This window comes from Trachymyrmex cornetzi, unplaced genomic scaffold (genome assembly GCF_001594075.2).
Source record: "Trachymyrmex cornetzi isolate Tcor2-1 unplaced genomic scaffold, Tcor1.1 scaffold16, whole genome shotgun sequence".
Lineage (NCBI taxonomy): Eukaryota > Metazoa > Arthropoda > Insecta > Hymenoptera > Formicidae > Trachymyrmex > Trachymyrmex cornetzi.
The window spans coordinates 3,591,716-3,613,082 of NW_017296201.1; the positions used below are offsets into that span (position 1 = coordinate 3,591,716).

At 34.6% G+C, this 21,367-nt stretch overlaps 1 protein-coding gene across 4 annotated transcripts in view; it reads left to right on the top strand.

Moving 5' to 3' along the window:
* Positions 1-21,367, top strand: part of Synd (protein kinase C and casein kinase substrate in neurons protein Synd) — a 68,648-nt gene that overhangs the window by 42,581 nt on the left and 4,700 nt on the right. For 3 of the 4 annotated variants that reach the window (XM_018504053.1, XM_018504056.1, XM_018504054.1), the window contains exons 2-6: positions 16,302-16,693; positions 17,289-17,477; positions 18,447-18,467; positions 20,567-20,793; positions 21,115-21,235. In XM_018504053.1, coding sequence (XP_018359555.1) covers positions 16,331-16,693; positions 17,289-17,477; positions 18,447-18,467; positions 20,567-20,793; positions 21,115-21,235 — 921 coding nt within the window. In that variant the 5' untranslated portion in view covers positions 16,302-16,330. The remainder of the gene's footprint in view (positions 1-16,301; positions 16,694-17,288; positions 17,478-18,446; positions 18,468-20,566; positions 20,794-21,114; positions 21,236-21,367) is intronic. The other variant, XM_018504055.1, reaches the window with a different exon arrangement.

Sequence of the window (21,367 nt, forward strand, 5' to 3'; positions counted from 1 at the left end):
TGCAAAAATTTTGATGTTCTAGTAACTAACTGGAACGTTCTACATAATTATTTTATCTAATACAATTATTTTCAAATCTATATTTAGCTAAATTTTTAAATACTCAGCAAAGCCGTTCTTTTTGTAGAAAAATTATAGGAAATAAAACTAAAAAAAAATCCATATGCACAGAAAAAAAGACTATTCTTAAATCAACCATAATATACTCGTATACATATAAGCAAAAATATTGTAATTTTGCTTTAAAAATTCTAGTCTTGAATTTTTGATTTTTAATTGAGCAAGCCTTGAATTAAGTGCAAAGTAATACTTGCATCAAAACAAATTTAATCAAATCAAGATTGATATCTTTGAAGCAAGATTATAATATTTTTGCTTATATATGAATATATTATGATTTAAGAATAGAATCTTTCTTCTGTGTGATAAGATTTCAAAACGAGATACTTTTTTTTTCACAGAAAAGATGGTTTTGCAGAAGTATCTAAAAATTTAGCTATAGATTTGAAAATAATTTTGTTAGACCATCAAAATAATTACGTAGAACGCTCCAACTGGTTGTTAAAATGTCTGGTTGTTAAAATTTTTTACACCATTTCTTTCTGCATCATGTTTGAACTTCCTACATTTAAGCCAACAAAATTATTCATAAACCTACGTCTAGCTAAATTTTTAGATACTTCAGCAAAATTGTTCTTTATCGTGTATAGAAAATTGATTATAATTTGTAGCATGCATGGAAACGAGTTAACGTTGTACACATTATTTTGTTGGTGTCAGAAGTCAGCGAATGAACAGACCGCGCATAATTTCCATCTCGTATCTTTATACGCGCGATGAAATGCGACGAGAAAGCGTCTTCTAATTAGTGTATTTCAGCAAGCGTGAAATCTTTGAGGGTTGCCGTATACTTCACTGCGTTTCTTTCTCTCCTTTTTTGAAGTTTAACGGTGAATCTTTAAAACGCAGCATAATACACAAAAAGCTGCTGGACCGTGTTCTTCCTCGTGCGAACGTGTGTTAACGACGCGCTCCGGTGCTCGCGTACTCACGCTCGAAAGACCTCGCCCTTTTCTCTCTCCGGACAGGATTCCCAGATACCTGCTGCACAACCTGCTTATGCTTGTGTGCACAATCGACGTTACTTCAAACCGAAATCTCTGCCCTTTTGTACTCACAAACGTAGGAAAACTCTCATTGGCCGCAACTGGCTTTCTGAAAGATAGTCGATTGAAGAAACTTCCTGCATATTTTATCATAATTTTAAAAGATTGATTCTCCATTCTGCTTTTTGAATTAATTATCTCTATCAAATGTCTCTCTAATTTAGACGGAAACGGAAAAATTATATTAAAATTAAAATTTCCATTAGGTGTGTCATGTATCATTATTACTTTTATGTATAAATGGCTGCACATTATATTAATTACAAATTTTCTTCCATGTATGTATTCTCGCCCACGACGCAATTTTGCCATTTGAAGATCTACCTGTGTGTCGAGCAGATATTTTTAGCGCAAATTGGGTCGCACGATTTAATCGATGTCACGTTATACATCCCGTACTTGGTCATTATTAACCTTGGATCGCCTCGTCCAGAAACTAATTCGATCACAGCTCGTGGAATTGCATTAGCACGAGGGTCTGAATATACTTATCGCATGGGGGAGCATAACCAACAACGTCCACGCACAGGAGCGTTTAACGAGAATCTCTCTCCTTACTTGCAAATCGTACAACGAAATAATATAATCATTTACTTTTATTACGTGCAATTATTGTAACAATTTTCATTAAAGGTACTTGCGTACCGTAACCTCGGTTTTTCTTGCCGATGCGAAACTTTCGTTCATTAAACATTTCAAGTAAGAAAGTTTAGCGTAATTTAGATAAATTGATATAACGCTCTGTATATTTTTTTATTTTAGACGAGATTTATATTATCATAAATGAACGAATTTTAGATATTTTCGTAATCTTACAAATATACTGAAAATGTTTAGACTCTTTAGTTCTTCTTTCACTTTGATAGAGATAATTATATCATATTATCAGTGAGTTAATCAAGTAATATAAAATTAATAATAAGTATAGGACTACAAGCCAAGCAAGGTCTTAATACTGTGTCATTATGAAACACAAGTTTATTATAACATATGCTAAAGTTTATTATAACAAGTAATATAATTTGATAACGACGATCGCGCGACTGTGACGACCCGATTGGGAATAGACGTTGAAATTTGTCGGCCTCTTTACGCTCCACATATTTCAAAACCCTTTCCTCCGTCACCCTACTTGCCGTTCTCATCTATTTTCCCTTCTCTCGTTTCTTCTCAGCATTTTGCGCGGTACTATGTGAAGAAAAATATGAAGCACTTAACGTAGGGAGTGAAAGAAGGTGGGGGTATTATACGTTAAAACTTGTTACGTAAAACTTGTCTCCTACTAAATACTTGTTGCTTAATAATTTAAGTGAATAAATTAAATATCAGGATCGAGTTTATTTGAAATTGATATGCGTTACGACGGTGTTAAAAATTTTCTTGTCACATTTGCGCAGACAATTATATTGAACTGTTATTTTTCAAGTTACGATGCTGTAAATTGTATCTGAAATTCTATCTCGAGCGTGAATCCTATAACGGAACTTTATACGAGTATAGATATCGCGATAGTAACTCTTGCAGGGAGTCTTTCGCGTAAAGGCCTGATAAAGCACGGATCTATATGGCGTACAGCATTTGTCTTAAATTCTGAGAAAAAATGCTGATGTAGTGGCTTCTTGATCGTGTCATATGGCGACGGGGATTGTGTGCCGAGCGAGAGAAAGTAGGTGGTTCCATCCAATCGATAACAAAGTTCCTTCTTCGCAAGAGTGTCTTTTGTGTTCGTAAAATCGATTTCTCAAACTGAAAGGAGCCTTGCAATTGTGCCGCATCTTCCTGCCATTTTCTACGCAAATACACGCACCACTGCTCTTATTTGATATTCTCTACCGAAACAGGAGTAAACTAAGTTATATAGCTCACATATCATCTCATGTCGTAAATTTCTTAAACATGATATTTAAGATATACATATAAATATAAAGCGATAACTATATAGATATGATAAAATTAGTAAAATGAATATGTCTTGATATCTTCTTAATACTTGCATTTTGTGCAAAATATAAATTAATGATTTGAAGATCTCTAACATTGTGTAATTCATGAAAATGCTAAATAAATTATATTTTTATATTTATTCTATACAAAAATTTGTCACATCGATTTGCCAACTTTTAGTTAAAGTTTCTTGAGATGCAGAAACGCGGTGTCGTCTGAACATTTTTTTGCTAAACTTCCGATAAACGTTTAAATCTCGACGTTGCAAGATTGATCCCAGATTTTGAGGTTTTCATCCCTTTCGAGATGAATAATCTGCCTGAAGCATTCTTTAAGGATCGTACAGGTGGATTTAACAAGTTTCGCTTGAAGGCCAATAGGAACAGCTCCGACTAATTGCACCTTCGGGATCATCCTGCATGAATTTCTGTGCTTCAAACAACCAAGCAGAGCAACATCTTATCTAATAGAAGACCGACCGTTTCTGACGCTCGTTAAAGTGCGAAACATGGCATAACGATTATAAGGGCTGCATGGATTCTTTATGATAGCCTTAGGATATGCTGCAGGCGCATAGGCTGCGTAAATCTAAAATATGTGCTGCTTCTATTTCAAATGTTTACATGCATAATTCTCAATGATAAAGATTCTGCAATAATTCATATAGAGATTATAATATACTTAGATACGACCTAATTCTTAAAGCTTTCAATTTCGAAAGTTTTGCTCGAGAATTCTAAATAATTTCAAGGAAATGGTTTTATGATTCGGATTGAATTGAAAAATTAAAAAATTATTGTTAATTCTTACATATTAAAAGCTATAAAATTCGCATGCTAATAATCTTTGAATTTTTATTTTTCACATTCGCCAGAATTTTTTTACATAAAAATTCTATAAATAGAGCATTATTTTTACACGGAGAGATAATCACAAGCGATACACTGCGATAAAAAGACGCATTGTAAATCGTTGATGTCCGCGCCGGTGGAAATCGATCATTTATTTTTTACGTAACGGTCGACGAGCGGTAGCGTGTAACCTTCGACAATGTATAGGCCTATCGACGTGCGGAATTGAATTACGGTGAGGACGTGGAGGTTACTGACATGGCCCTGCTTTGTTCGTAACCCGTCCGTAATGAGCGCCATAATTTATTCGTTGTTACATTCCTTTTGACAGCCGTAACGTACCACGTTTATTCGCTGTATAACAGCAAGTCCTGCGGCGTTGCATGACCGGTACGTCTTGTTAAACCGGCCGGATAGTTGCCGGGTCTGATAACAGTAAAGTGCGGGTGCCCAATACTTTACGAGAAAATATGTGATTGAGGAATGTTGATAAATGTGTAGAAAGTTCAGCCAGAGTGTAAAGTTCATGATTTTTCATTATAACGTATGTATATGTGGTGCAAACCATCTGAGATTAATCGACCGAGATCTCATCGCCGCATACAAATCCCGCGGATGCGATATGTAGCCGACTAGCAATTAGAAATGATAAATGTGATGGATTTATTATCGTGTAACTGCGAATCGATATATAACTCTTATGCGATTATGCGATTAATTAATCAAATAAATTTAGAATTTATAACAATGTCAGAATTACATCATTTCGCGAGAAATGTTAATAAAGGAACAGAACTGTCTACAGTAATACGAGAAAGAAAGAAAAAAAGAGAGAAATATATGTCATTAATGTCATTATTAACCCGGGAATAGTTACCTGATTTTTGTTTTTATACTTACACAATCAACTTGGAATGTTTTTACACTTCGAGTAAAGTCACTATTATTAACAACATATTGTATATTATTGATTGTTTTCCAATTTATTAATATTTAAGAACATTATAAACATGGATTTAATCACAATTTTCTGAAATCAAACAAAGCTTATTATAACACTCTATTTTTAGAAAAAGAAAAGGTTTTAATTAATAATACCTTTTTATATTGCGGATTTTCGATGGAAATGCATATTCAAGGGTTTGTAAAAAATAGTTATTAAAAAATAGTTATTTAAAAAAATATATATATATAAACAATGTCCATACAAAACGATATTTTACAATAATTCACATTTTTTTTGTCGCAGGGATGTAAAAATACCCGACGTGACTATTTTCAGATTGAAGATGAAAACTAAAAAAATACAGATGGAATTTAATGTACAGACGAAACAAATTAATGTAATCAGAAGAATAAATTCGATGTTATCAACACGAGGGGAGATTTAAATTCTCAAGCAAACTATCGAGAAACCATTTCTCAGACAAGACGACGCCTTGACCCGTGCACAATCGCAGTGTTGTGCACAATAAGAGAGAGTGCGCGCTTGAAAATGCACCGCGTTCGTATCTATTCAACGCTTCCTTCAGTACACAATTACTCTTACGTACTCTTATGTATACTCCGAGAGAATGCTTTTCGTCCATTTATTCTGAGCCAACCGCAACATCGTCGGCCACTACGGTTCGCATTCCAATTAAAAAAATTATCATTAGAAGCACGCAGAAAGACTACCTATTGTGCTTTGTGAATAATTTTCGGGCTTTTCAAGTATTGGCGACGTGCCAACAAGCCTTAATCTTCTCCTACGTGATTGGCGATCGATTGCAAGTAGTCCGCAAGTAATCCTTCCAATGCATCGCAGAAAGAAGCACAAAATATTTACAAACATAGCAGTCGTGCATTATTTTATTGCACGACCACGTACAAATTAATAATGAAAAATATAAGTAAAGGTATCAGAGACACAAAATGTTATCATGTCCTGTGATTAATTATTATCAGAAGCCCGAGCAATTTGCGGGAAAACGTCTCGGAATGAGGATTTTTCAGAAAAATAAATGCGAACGTGGGAAAAGTTGTATCGACGATGATATAGCGCGGAAGAAACTGTTTGTGACACTTACACCAGTTTACTTCTACTGAAGCGCGAAATGACGTTCCACCATCTCTTTTAACACGACAAAATATCGGAACGAAGCATGACCTACATTTGAAACTTGATTTTCCGGTTCAAAATTAAAATAGCGTGTGCGACCTAAGGACTTTTATGTCCATTGCTACAAACGTATAATACAGCATGTCGATAATATATCGATTAAACAGCATGAACGTCACATTTTAATAAACATCAATATTGCAGCTTTGTGATGCAGTTGGAGTATTTACTTTTCCATGTCTTTTCAAACGAATTTGTTTTTATTGGCAGCAGAAGACTACTCTGTAAAAATGAGTCGGTGTAGTATGACTTCAGTACTACACTGATGTAATCATCAACAAATTATCGCTTTTAGAGATTATGATTTTCTGCAGATTCAATCTGTAGAGACCATAACTTCCGAAAATGAATCAATGTATTATTACTGAAAAACAATAAATATTCTAATAACTGATATTACAGTTATAAGTGTAGCACTGAGAAGTCAGTGATAATACACTGATTCACTTTTACAAAGTACTTATTATGTAATCGCTCGCTACTAACAGCGTTTGTATTAACCCAGATTTTAAACATAAATTCGCGGACGTAATTGTAAACAATAACTGTGTCGGCCAGTTAAGTATCGTTAGCCAAGCTGTCGTCATTGCGAACGGCAACCCGTCGTCGACACATGATTCACTGTCGGATGCAGACGTCCTTCATCACCCTGAAATCACGTCATGGGCCGGATCATTATCTCCGCATGGCGCGTCGCAATTGTTTCGATTATCGGAAAATGTATAATACTATTGGGACGCGCACTGCTGGAGCAAAACTGTTTAATCCATCCATCTGGTTATAATGGCTAATCGAACGTAACGGCTCGCCTGTCGCAGAGCAAAAGTAAGATATTAAAATCGTACAGTCTGGGAGAAAGAATTCCGATTGAAACTATTTACTTTACCTTCGTTCTGTTTGAATGCGTAAGATAAATATATGCCAGATATAGTATACATTTCCTACTAAAAATAATTAAAAACAAAATGCATCACGCAAATATGAATGAACGTTCCGCTTGACGCTCGCGAGTGGTTTAAAAACACGGATTATTTCATCGTCATGTTAATAGCACAGTCTCCACATTACAGTGCTAATTTTAGAGGACTGGAACCGGCAAGTAAGAGAGCCAATATCCATGAGTCAATATCCATCGCTTTACGATAATTTGATTACACAAACACTGCATTTCGTGACTGCCGCTTAAGTGAAACTAATCGGCCCTCGAATAATCTATTCGGGCAAAGTGAAAAAACACGAAACATCTTCATTCGCGACGTTCAAAGCGAAAATGATGACTTTCTAACAGCACCTGTCTGTCCATATTAACTACATAATGTTATTCCTAGACAAATGACTAGTTATGAGACATAGTAATCGCTGTTTATGATTTGATCACGCAAGCATCCAAATACCTTGAAAGATGTCCAGACACTCTAGATGAATCGGCAGACAGTATATACCATTTTATGCTGCAAGAACAAGATTTCATGAAACAAGATAAATAAACGCGTAATATCTTTGCGGCTGTTGACCAGCGATGTATTCGGTCCAAAAGATATCGTGGTTGCAAAAAGGGGACGCAGACGTGTACAGACAGTGTGTACTTTGCAACACGTATTTGCAAAACGCCGCCGCGAAGCTTCATTTCTTGGCACAATCGCGTCTCTTTTCAAAGCATCTTAAACAGAGCCAGCCAATCTCGAGAACCAGTCTGGGACTTTGCACTAAAAACCAGTTCAGGTGGCTCGCGGAAAAAGACGCTTCTTTAGCAGCTTGCAAGTCGTTGGGATCCGACGTTCCTATTCAAAACAAGATGTGAGTCTTGAACGTGAAAGCAAAAAATATTCATTTCGAACGTGTGAAAGCAATATTTATGTTGAGCGAATGACAATCTCCATTGTAAACGTAAATTTTTTTCTAAAACAAAGTATAATTTAATATTTCTAGCGTAGAAATTACTCTCGATGCAGAATCGAGTAATAAATACTTTCTAAATAAAATTTTTGAAGAAACTTTCATAAGTACAATCATTTGCATTAATAACAAAATGTTAGAGACGATTAAAAGCAAACGCAAACGTTTGATAAAAAAAGGTCAGTTAGATTCATCATCTAGTAAGGATGATAAAATCTCAATCCCAAAGAAACTTTGCGCATGTAAATGTCCTGTCGATATTCTTTTACTGCGATCCAACGTAAACGACGTTTTTCCTCGCCTAACGTGGCGCGACGAATTTAAGAACATCTATATTTCCTTAACTGCCATCTCTTCGACATTGTTCTCGAACCGTGTCGTGACACAATTTTCTGTCTTGAGATTTCTGTCAAGTTCTCTCTATAATGAAATATATATCTATATCTTTACTGCATTGAATAAGTGGACTCTTATATAATAGATTCAATTAGAGTTGTTATAGATTATTATTTAAGTTCTGTTTGCGTTCTATCTAGTTTACGTTCTATTCTATGATTTATTTTTTTAGTCACGACATTTTTGTTTTATAATCTATTCATTTGCATTGTAATTATTTTAACTTGACTTATAGAGATAGGTTACTACTAGTATTTTATATGCGTGTACGTCTTTCATTCATGCGCCTTGCAATTATCTGACTTATTTACAAATTAATCTTTTATATATATATATATATATATGTATATATATATATAAATTGTCACATTGAAAAGAAAAAAATAGTTTTGGCAACTATAAATTAACAACTCTAAAATTTAAATACTAGTTTTACAAAGTAATAAGAACTAAAATAGTACTGAATAAAAATATAGTATAGTACTATAAAAATATAGTATTCAGTACTACTTTAATTCTTATTATTTTGTAAAACAGTTGCAAGTACTTAAATTTTAGAGTTGTTCATTTGTAATTGTGCAAACTATCTTTTTTGTCTCAGTACATTTTACTATTATATATTTTTACGAAATTACTTTCGGCCCGTTATTGCTTCTTAATTAATATACAAAAAATATTATGTAAGCAACGACAAATCAGGAAATATTAAACACTATTTCTCAATTGTTTAGAGGAATCTGAAAACATTACCTTCTCTGAAAATAATTTTGATAAAAAATTTCTTCTCTGAACATAATTCTCTAAAATAAGATTATATTTCGCGTAGACAAATTAACAAAAACTCGAGAGAACCATATACGTTCTGTAACATATGTAAAAATATTTTTCAACGACGAGTATTCTTTTGTCGATGATTTCAAAACTTGTGGTGACACCCATTATTAAGGAAACTCTTAAGCGGCCAATCACAACGCGATGACTCAAGTGTGACCACATGAGGGAACGTATCGTGTTCGTTCGGATGCATCGATGATCTGGCTTTCATACATATGGCGTAAGAATATCATTGTCATTACAAATGCGAAGCGGTTATTTATAAAACCGTGCTGACATTCTATTATTACGACAGATCAATAGTAATCGATAATCGTGATGGTCACATGAGAATTTGAATCTTTAATTTGGAGATATCCAAATTGGGAAATAGTCATGACCTGATAAATCTCTCATTCACTATTAATATATCACCGATATAGAAATCTGCATTGAACTGAATACAAATAAAAGTTGTATGAAACCTTTAAGTAAACTCAAGAATTCCGAGTAATCAAATCGAGCACGCGATAAATGGTATAATCCAGAGCAATCTCTGTTCAACGTTATCTGCAATTCCGCAAATATATGATTAACGCGATAGCGTGTGTTAACATACATATGCAAGTAATTGAAATTTCTTATGTAATTCATCATTCTCTTGCGTCTACATATTAGCATTGAATAAAGTTATTTTAGCGTACGCTTGATATGATCATTAACCGTTATAAAGAAACTTCATTGAATATTGTATCGGTTATGAAGTAGGCCGACAAAATATAATGACCGCTATAGTCAAGACGCAGTATTAATTAAAATTATCGTAACAAAATTCCACCATATCTCGTTCCATTTTTAAATTGGAACGGCCGAAAATTTAAATTAATGAGATCATATCCAGAAGGTAATTAATACGGTAACGATTCTCGTGATAAACGTGATTATTACAATAACGCTTGCCGCGGATAAAACGTCATTTAACCTTCTGTCAATGTACCCATATTGAATTTTAAACAATAAACATTTTTAATCAGCGCGCAGTTTACTTGAACTGGAAATTCGCAAAAAATATTTGATATCGAGCTTTGGCCAAATATGACCTCCATAGTATTTATGTTAAAGAATTTTATATTTTTATACGAATTTCGTTATGACGCCTCGAAAAATCCCTTTTTTGAACAACAAATAATAGTTTGGATAGACTTTATCTCATTTTTGCTTTTATATTTTAAGCGGAAATCTTGTGAAACACGGTAATAAAAAGTTTAAAAAATATGCATTGATAGAAGGGCTAAATCACGTTCGATGACTAACAGGAAGCCGCAACGTAAGCGTTCATTGATGTTATCTATATATATATATATATATATGCTTCATTGTTATTTACGTAGCGATAAATAAGGGAGGATGTATAAATAATTCTGTGCAAATCCTATACGTCGTTAATCACCCGTGCTATTTAGAGGTTGCATCGTAGAGGGGCGTTCACATCTTCTCGTCACTGCACGCGAGAGATTACGGTTAGTCACGTTTATTTACAAGCCCTTTATCTTATCCACGCGCTTTCAGCCACAAGACACTTCATCCGGAGCGAAGATGAATACGTGATGTCATCTGCAACCGGAGCTTTTCGAAAAAACACAAAGACTGCGCGAAGTTCCATCTGCCGGAACGCGCGACGCTCGAGCGATTTTTATAGAATTATTTCTATCTCTCTCTCCTCTATTTCTCTTTGAAGAAAGAATTTCTTTCTCCACAATTTCTGCGTAAATTAATTTTAACAAATTTAATTTTTAACATATTTTATTTCTTCTCGTAGCATGAACAGAAATATGTAAAAATATAAAAAGAAATTTGAAATGTATACAAACACGGTTTTAGCGATGAAAATGTGTTTTATTAGGACATATTTTTCTGTTTATTTTATTAGATAAAATATTTTTGTTTCCATATTTTAAAAATAATTGTAACTAAAAATGACTCAGTAGATATCTGTTTTATTAATTGTGTTGTAAAATTGTGCGCATTGCGCTACATAAAAAATGGCTTATTCACCCTTTTCTCTCGTATTTTATTATTTGCAATTTTCTTTGATTAAAGAAATCAAGAAGTGGAATTTAAAAGATAAAAAAATTATGGGAAAAAAATTACGCTTTGTGAGTTTTCCTAGTATTGTACAATACACGTGGAGTTTCGCGGCCTCGTAGTGGTGTGTTCGTGAAAGCGTACAACTTTCAACGAGGGCAACACGTGTGCATGCTTAAGAAGACACTCGGAAAGATATAACGCACGTACGATGCACCAGACACCCTTATATGCGATAATAGTGACATAACAAAACAACGGCGCGACAATAATGATTCAGCATATGATACGTTCGTGCGTTTCTCTTGCACGCGCCATTAGCGCAAAGTCAGGTTGTTACCGAAGGTATTCTATCGTTAATAACCGATAAACGTTTTTATTAACTTACAATTTTTATCATCAATAAATCGGAAAATTATAAAACTTATAATGTTGATATAGCTGCGAATAAAATTATTGCTAAATGAAGATATACATGAATTTTATATAGTAATTCTACGCTGAAAATTCTAGTTTATTTTTATAAATAAAGATTTTTTTTTTTTTAACAATTTTGGGAAATATTTGATTTATACATGAACTTTTTAACTAGACTTTTTTTAACTAGATTTTCCTGTTAATACCGAAATTTACGACTGCGAATAACAAATACGATCGCAATTATTAAATTCCGCACATTCAGTTTTATTGAGGTACAATATAAAAAATTTTTTTTAATAGAGCTACGCATGGTTAGGATGGCTCGACCTTGCTATTCACGAAAATATGAGTGACATATTTTACGGTATCTGCATACGCGGCATTTTCCAACATTGCGGCACGCTTTTGAAATGTCAACCGCATACACGTTACCTCAATGTCATGCGTGTAATTTAGCTCTAGTTATCGTCTTTTTTTTAAGGCTAAAGACGACCTTATTTAGCAAGCATAAATACTTGGAAATTTATTCACATTACGGTGACATAATTATAAGGATTTACCATTGATCCCAATTACTTTCTAAAGTGCCCAATTTAATCTAATTAAATTCAAGATTTTAATATATATAATAATATTTGATATACACATGAAATACAAATAATACAAAATCTAATATATAGGCTCTAATCTATAATCTATACAAGCTACAATCTGTAGATACATACTTGCACTGCCATGCTTCCTCATTGATGATAAATTACACTGTATTTCCAAAGTCTAGTCTCGTTAAGTCCAATATCCAATTATTTAGTATATCGTTAGGCTATTTCAGCTGTGACTAAAAAACTCATTACGTGAACCATGGCTCGCGTCAATCGTATCTTATGCTAGTACACGATATAACCTCCTCTTTTGTCCCCCACAGTCCGCCGACAAATCCTGCGGTTTTGCACGAAGAAGAGCGTAATCGATTAATCGTTCACGCTCAACAGCGCCTTCGAGATCGCGAGCGATCCGGCCAGCGGAGCAACATTCCACGATCCAGAACGACTGTGCCCATTCCGATCGAGTTCGAAGCGAAGGAAAGGGCTCGACCGTCGAGGAAACGTGCAGCGTGTTTCATACACGCGAGATGGAAAGCTACAATTCCTTATTTCACCTGTCCATGACGCCGAAAATTGGATTTCAACTCGGAACCTTGATATGACCTTCTCCTCGACCTATCAAGCTGATCGGTCATTCCCTGGGCTGGTCTGGTGGCATTCCTCGGCCCACGTCTCCTTATACTCCTTCGTCACCTTTATGATTTCTTCCTCTTCCTCTCTACAGACATCAACATAGTCTAATCTTTCCAACATCCAAATTATTTTGACTTTGCTGTTGATCAGTAATCAATAAAATGCAACGCACTAAAATACTAATAAAATACCACGTTGCAATAATTGTACTAAGAAATGTAGAAAAAATTAAAAAGATCTCAATCTCAGGAAATACAGATATAATCTTTTACAACGCACACAAAAGTGCTGTCTTTTAATGTCTAATGTTCATTTCTACCAATGTAGATTAACTTTAATCTCGGTTTAATTTACTCGTTATCCTTTTCTAATTCTTAGAATCAAGAAAAGTTAAAAAGTAAGTTAAACCAAGATTGAAGGTAATCTACGTAGAAACGAGCATAAATGTTGGTTAAAATTCTTTGAAGATTATACGGTCTTCTATTTCACTATGATACTCGTTGAGAGAAAGTGCACAGTTGCACGGTACAAATGCATTCATCTAAGATACGTAAACGTATGATTCTATATGCATATTACAGAACTGTTCAAGAATATATCATTCTCATAAGCATTTGCATTAAAACTCATGCAAATTAGTCTGGAGAACCGCTAAACCTTCGTCGATATCTCTTGCCGCAGTGCGCAAATAACTCTGTAAATTTCTATGCGAACATCCAATAAATCAAAGCACTGCACGATAATTTTCAAGAAACGATGGTTTATTATACATAATACCTAATAATTTTAATCATTTAGGCATGCAACTAGCTCCAGAGGTAGCTAAGAAATACGATAAATCATGAGATTTAGATCTAGATTTTTAACGGATATAGATTTCAATATTCGTCATAAATATATGAATACGATTACTCGTTAAAGAATGTGATAAAGTTTGTCTGGATTTCTCTTTCTCTTTCTCATCATTATACAATTCGCTTTCGTCGTGAAATGAATACTTTGATCTTTCAGTTTAGAATAGTAATTTTATTATATTAACTCTTCTTAACTTCAGTATTTGTTATAATTATGAATTTGATTACTAGTTAAAAAATGTGATAAAATTTGTCTGCATTTCTTTATCTTTTTCTCATAATTATGCAATTAACTTTCATCATGGAATCAATATCTTTGATCTTTCAATTCAGGTAGTATAATTATACATTTAACTCTTCTTGACTGATTTACGCAATCGATGTTTTTTCATTTCCCTCGCAATTTGTCGACTTGCAGCACGAGAAGACGAGCTCAAGAACCGAGGAAACAACGGAACTTCAATTTTTTTCTCTCCACAATGAGGTATCTTACAATCTACGGAACGACGGATCTCGCGTCCCTAGATCTCATTCTCGTCGACTTTCACCGGAGACTTCGGTTTTCAGCAAGGACGTTTCTCGACGCACGGTCCACGAACACTCCCATATATTCACGAACGACTATTGTCTCGTTACTAAACGCAGCCACTTGCTTCCTTTTCGATTCATTTCCTCGCGGTCCCATACGTCGCATTGTTCGTATATTTTTCTAATGAAGAGCAGTTTAACACGCTTGTAGAGATTTTAATACTCGATTATACAAAACTTTTGATTTATATTATATATACTCGATAACAACAAGAATTTATATTTTGATATTTAAAAATCTAAAAAATACTAAAAAATCTCTAATCTTTTTTTTCTACAATTAAAAAATTTTTCTGTTATGCATTTATTAAGCATCTGGAATAGCTTGGGATACCTTTTTTTCTTTTCTTGTCTGAAATAAAACTGTTTTTATACTTTATAATTTACGCTGTTAGAACACAACAAGCAACGCTGATGTTGTTAGCCATAAAATTCCATCAAGCAATTCCGTAACCGTTGATGACTAGAGTCGGCGAATGCATGCACTGCATTTGCATACGAACGAGCCTCGCCGAGCCGTTGCACCTAATTGTTAGTCCGCTTGACCCAATCGAGAATCACCGCACGCGCAGCATCGCACAGACGCTAGTTTTCATTCTCTTGGCTTGCCGCCTTGCAATAAAATCACGCTTCGCGAGAGACTCTGAGTGATTCCAAGAGAGTATCCTCTTAATGACAGTTTTATTCAATGAGTTCCTCCTTTTTTCCGAGAAATAAAAAAAACGGCATATCTCTGCATCGATATAATTCGTGTATAATTTGATTGGATTATTTTTTTAGATGAAAATGAAAAATCATATGCGGATGAATTTGTCAATTTGTCACTTTAAAAAAATTTATAAAACTTTGTTTGTGCGCGAAACCAATGCCTTAGTGTTCCTATAATACATTATACACGCAAAGCGAAAAATCTACAAGATAAACATATCACGACGTGTCAGTGCATACGAATGTCGAAGCAGATTTGTGATGGCTTCGCAAATTGGGCCAATCGATGATCCAAACCAAAGCGTAATCCAATAACTACCATGCTCGCTCTAGCAAATATTCAACATTCCTACGTAGGGATGGCTACACACGTCCGTTTGCAACTCGTGAATTCCTCGCCAATAATCCAAAGGTTCAAGAAAGAATTTGCAACTTTTCAAAATATAAAACAGAGAAAGATGGCGCTATACTTAACAAAAATATATAGAATAAGAAATCGTGAAGATTTCCATAAATTCGTCTTAAAATATCTTGGATTAAAAAATTTTATATTCTAAAATATATATTCTGGTAATATTATTATTTAATTGTTGTGTAGAAACTGATTAATTGGATATTTAAATTAAAATTTAAATCTGCATGAATACATTTGTAGTATTTTTATACGTTTCTCTGAGACAATATAAGAAATATCATTCATTAAATAAATATTTCTTACTAATCAAACGATGTGAATAGCTGTTCAAATATCACGTATTAGATGATACTTCGCACAACTAGTAATAACATAATTTCTTACTCTCTTAATTGAATTCTTTTTTTTATTGTTTTGTAATAATGTATTCATCTTTGAATAACTTTTCTCTTTAAATACTTTGTCTTTCTCCTTATTAAGTCTCTATTGTATTCTTCATCAAATAAGTTCTATATAATAGTGTTTATTGGTCTTACAACAGTTCCATGCAGAAATAGTAATGACCGTAATTTACGAGAGATTTTTTTTACCTCGCGTATGTGGACTCAAAAGCTATTAGTACACGATGATATAAAGAGGAGCCTAAATTAAATACCACTTATACTATACCATAAAATTTTGTATGACGGCATTATCAAATTTCTTTCCTCCACTTATTGAATAACTTTACCATCTTTCTAATCTTCCGTTCCACTTTTATTTCCAGGTGAAGGGGATTTCTCGACTTAGGCTAAGATGTCACATCACAGCGACGACAACATGCTGATAGCGACGTCAGACTCCTTCTGGGAGCCGGGTAACTACAAGCGAACGACGAGGAGGATCGAGGACGGCCACAAGCTCTGTGACAGTTTGATAGCTCTGGTTCAGGAAAGGGCGGAGATCGAGAAGAACTATGCCAAGGCGCTCAAAAACTGGTCGAAGAATTGGAACGATAAGATCGAGAAGGGACCCGAGTACGGTACAACCGAGGCGGCGTGGAAGGGCGTCCTAGTGGAATCCGACAGGCTCTGCGATCTTCACCTCAGGGTTAAAGAGAACCTCTGTAACGACATCGTTCAACAAGTCAAAACGTGGCAGAAGGATACGTATCACAAGGTAAAAGGGCGGTATTATACATTGAGATCAATGAATTCTTTAAATTTTGATGTCGAAGTCATGTCATGAAATTTCTGAATTTTTCTCGTGGAATGATGAATGACAAGACCGCTAGACTGTTTCCATCTCTCTCGTATTTTTGAATGAGAAAATAGTAAACGGCGCAATAAGTTTCGAATGATTTTAATTTATTTTCCACTAATATTTGAAAATATGAGGTTTAATTTTCCGATTTTCGCAATAAATTCCTTCTAGATTTATAAGCTTATTGGCATCAGTTATATATTAATTTGATTATGAATTTAATAATATGATATTACATTTTCAGCTTTGGCATAACACTATGTTTCAAGACCGAATAGTAATCGGCACGTGGTTGTAAAAGCACAAAGTGGTGAAATGTTTAAAATTTATAGAAATTATTAGCGTAAGGTCTCACACTCAACGACCGAAAATATCAATACTTTTTTTCTGAGTTATCGATTGTCATATACTTATTAAAGTAGTTTTCTAATGTTTGCCAGCTAATGATTTACTTTAAATGAGTTTCTGTGATAGTGGCTGATGTCGCACGGGTTTGGTTCCGTGATTGCAGTCGATGATGACCCTGAAGGAGCGCAAGGAAATGGAAGACTCGTTTAAGAAGGCGCAGAAGCCATGGGCGAAACTTTTGCAGAAGGTCGAGAAGGCGAAAGCAGAGTATCACAACAGCTGTAAAACCGAGCGGACCGCGGCGAACATGGAAAGGAACGCCTCGGCGGACAGTTCTCTCTCGCCAGATCAGGTGAATGTCGTTACGTTACCATTGTATCCTACCGGACACTGTTACATCACTTGTCACTTGTAACGTACTATTAACTGATCTACGCAACATATCACATATTACCATAGAAATCACTTCGTCATTACGTTCACTTTTAAAAAGACTAGCGGATTGTAATTGAGCCGCGTCGTGGATAAAATCGCGCAAATCGCATGGATTTCTTTCTAACGAAATAATATACTCTCTTACAATAATATTATATAATAACATTCTTATGGTATAGAACACGAAAAATTTCCAGATTTATATATATATATATTTACTGTTAAATATTTTTGTACATTATTTCTAACTACGTTGGAATTCAGATGAAAATATAAATAGAACATACGTAAATGTACGTAAACAATGCGTACATAAATTTTGTTGAAATATATCTAAAAATTTAGATATATAAATGTAGATTTGAAAATAATTTTGTAGGACTATTTAAATAATTAGGTAGAGAATATTCAAGCATGATGAATAGTACCACTAAAAGTTTTGACAATCTAGTAATTAGCTTAGTTCATTATAATTATTTCGATAGTTCAACAAAATTATTTTCAGATCTATATTTAGCTAAATTTGTACTTCACCAAAACCGTTATTTCCATGTAAAATATTGCAACTGATAACAAATTAAATTAGTGTTCTATTCCATAACTAATAACTAGCAAACGTGCACGTTATAAATTAATTATTTTAATTAACATCGCTATGTAGAATATTCGATTAAAATCTACGAGTTAAGTAACTCGATTTCGCAATATCCCTTCGCGCTATTATTGATACTCTTTTCGAGTCAACGAGACAACTGGATTATAAACGAGCGCAACGTATACTATTAACATACCTTATATTGTATAAATATTTAGTCGCGCATCTCGATCTCAAGTGCGGCTCTATATACGGTAGATACAGTTGTTCTCTAGCAAGTATTATTTACAGATGGCCCGAGGCTCTGAAAACGTACGTTACACCTTATTCTTAAGAATTCTTGCATGCGCCGCTACTCTTTTCTTGCTTGACGTTTCGCGGTAAGCTAACGATACGCGACTCTCGTTCGTTTCTGAACGCGGAGTTCCTCTTGCACGTCTGTGTGTTTCTTGCCCAACGTCTCTCTTATTCGGAACGGAAAGGATACTTTGTAACGATCGCAGTACAAACCGAACGATACACACGTACGTTCATTCCGCTTCTTGTACGGTAGTAATTATACGAATGATACCCAAGAGTGACGGAACGCGATCCTGTAACGCGAAAGAAAAACTGTATTGCAGCTTTCCATCTGAGTTTCGCTATCTTCGCTATATATTGTTCTAATTGCCGTTAAAGTCACGAAAGAGAAATTGTAATACAATAAATCTAGGGATATAAAGGAAATTCTAAAATTAAAAATAAATCGTGTTTCTCGGTGGTTCTGAGAGTGTTAATCGGGATCATTGGCAGAATTTGCGAGCACACGACTCAATAATCGGCACAACACCGATCCCGATATGCGGAGACAGACATCTCTGAAAGACGGCTAACGACGTTTTTAGATGACAGATTGTGGATGTGGTGCATGGAGCCTCAGAATACCAAAAAACCTTAGGGATAATAAAATAGGCGACGTTCAGTTTGTATGTATATGATATTGCATGTAGCATGTTTAAGAAATTTATGTCCTTTCTTTTTTCCTTATTACAGAAGGCTCTGCTGGTAAGCAAAACTTAATGCCTTTTTGCACGAGAAGTACCTGCTCGAGTAGATTAGTCGAATGGATCGAAATCGGAATGAACGTAGACCTATTCAAATATTTTTTTGCGATATCTGTGTGCCTTCCTCTCTTCATGTGTACTTATATCTTGTCAACTCCTGATCTCGATCCATCTCTTATATTAGATGCAGCATGCCTGGCTTATTTATATCGGATTGCTACTTAATAATTATTCGGAATGCCTGTATATTTAAAGGGTTGCTACGTAGAGAATGACCGACAACGGGTATAATTTCTGTACCGTCGCTTGATTGATTAAGCCTTATTCGCAATTATAAGAACCCACAGTTGGACGTGTATTACCGTAATTTAGTAAACGCCAGAGTACGAAGACGAAGAAATGCGGCGCACGTGCGTGGAATATGGATAATTCATGAGCTGGTCTACGTAAATCTCTTTGCGCTAAATTCTAAGAGCACTCACTCGCGACTCGCACACAATGCTCGAGCAGCACACGTTCAACATTTTTCTTTCTTATAAAATCGAATAATGACATAAATTTCACTCGAACGACCTCAACCTTGTCTTCACCGCGATGCGGTCGGAAAGTGAATGCTGTAATTATGGAATTATGTAAAGCAGCGAGATTACGATGTTACTGGATCATTTTAAGTTCTATTGCAAAGTTTCCCATAAAGATCCGAAGATGTAAAAAATTTTGTTAAATTTCACATCGAATGTTCATTTGTAAAATTTTTATGTTGCATTTTAATAAAACGAATCTTTTTATATTATCCTTTTTATATTAGATATCAATAGATAATTCTAGTTTTAATTCAAAAAGATTAAAACAATAAATTCTAGTTTTAATTTAAAAATATTAAAATTTTGAAGATGCAAGTTAAATTATTACGATAGAATGGCTATTATTTTGTATATTATGTACCTGTAGTTGCATGGCGAAATAAGCGTATATATAAGTAGATTAATTAATAGGTAGTTTGTTGTAGCAAGAGTAGCCAAATTATACACTTTTTCGCACATTTTGACGTACGGAAATTGTCATATATTTCTTGTCTCCTTTCTCAATGTGGCATCCACGGCTAAACATCGCTAAAGAGCGTCTTTGGCTTTTTCACGATGAGCTCGACGAGATTGAAGATAAAGAATTGGGCCTATTAAGTTATTGCTTTAATCGATTACATAAGTACGTAACATTTAGAGAATTGCACACATGAAGTAATTCTTTCTTCAAAGATTTAAAACTCTTAGACTACATCTCATCAATGCCGACCTTTACCTTCAACTCGGCGTTAAAGAGGAACGCTCCCTGTAAGGTTTCTAAGTATTTTCTCGTCTCTTTCGACAGGTGAAGAAAATGCAGGACCGAGTGCAAAAAACGAAGGAGGAAGTGCAAAAGGCGAAGGAGAAGTACGAAGCATCGCTTCAAGAAATCAATCAATACAATCCAAAGTACATGGAAGATATGACGCAAGTGTTTGAGAAGTGCCAGGAGATGGAAGCGCAGCGATTACAGTTCTTCAAAGATGTCCTCTTTGGTATTCACAAGTGTCTGAACATATCGCAAGATCCAGTGTAAGTCCCTTCTCAGTACTGCGCAACCATATTGTGCAATGTTACGTAATCGCAAATTCGGAAGATGTATATTCTCTACAAAAATCGATACGCTGCTCATGAACGCGACACGACCGTCTATTATAATCAACATTGATTAGAGACTTTCATTTCATCGCTCAATTAATTTTCTTAATTTTGCCTCAACATTTTTTGCCAGACAATCCAAATAAAACTGAAATTGAAAGCACGTCTCTTCCTGCCTATTTCATGTTTGGTGAATACAAAACTTCCACATATCATCATTAATTGTTATTATAGATTGTGTATTATTGTTTTCAGACTTCCACAGATATATGAAGAATTCTATCACACGATAAATAACGCCGATCATGAGAAAGACCTCAAGTGGTGGTCTAATAATCACGGCATCAATATGGCTATGAATTGGCCGCAATTCGAAGTAAGTCGCTTACGCTTGTCGCTAAAAACAGCTCTACAAAAGCTCTATTGTCGCATGTAAAAGCCCTGCTCGTGGTTGAAAATCTGTTAGACAACAATTAGCTGTAGCGTGGACTGAATATTACTCTCTATA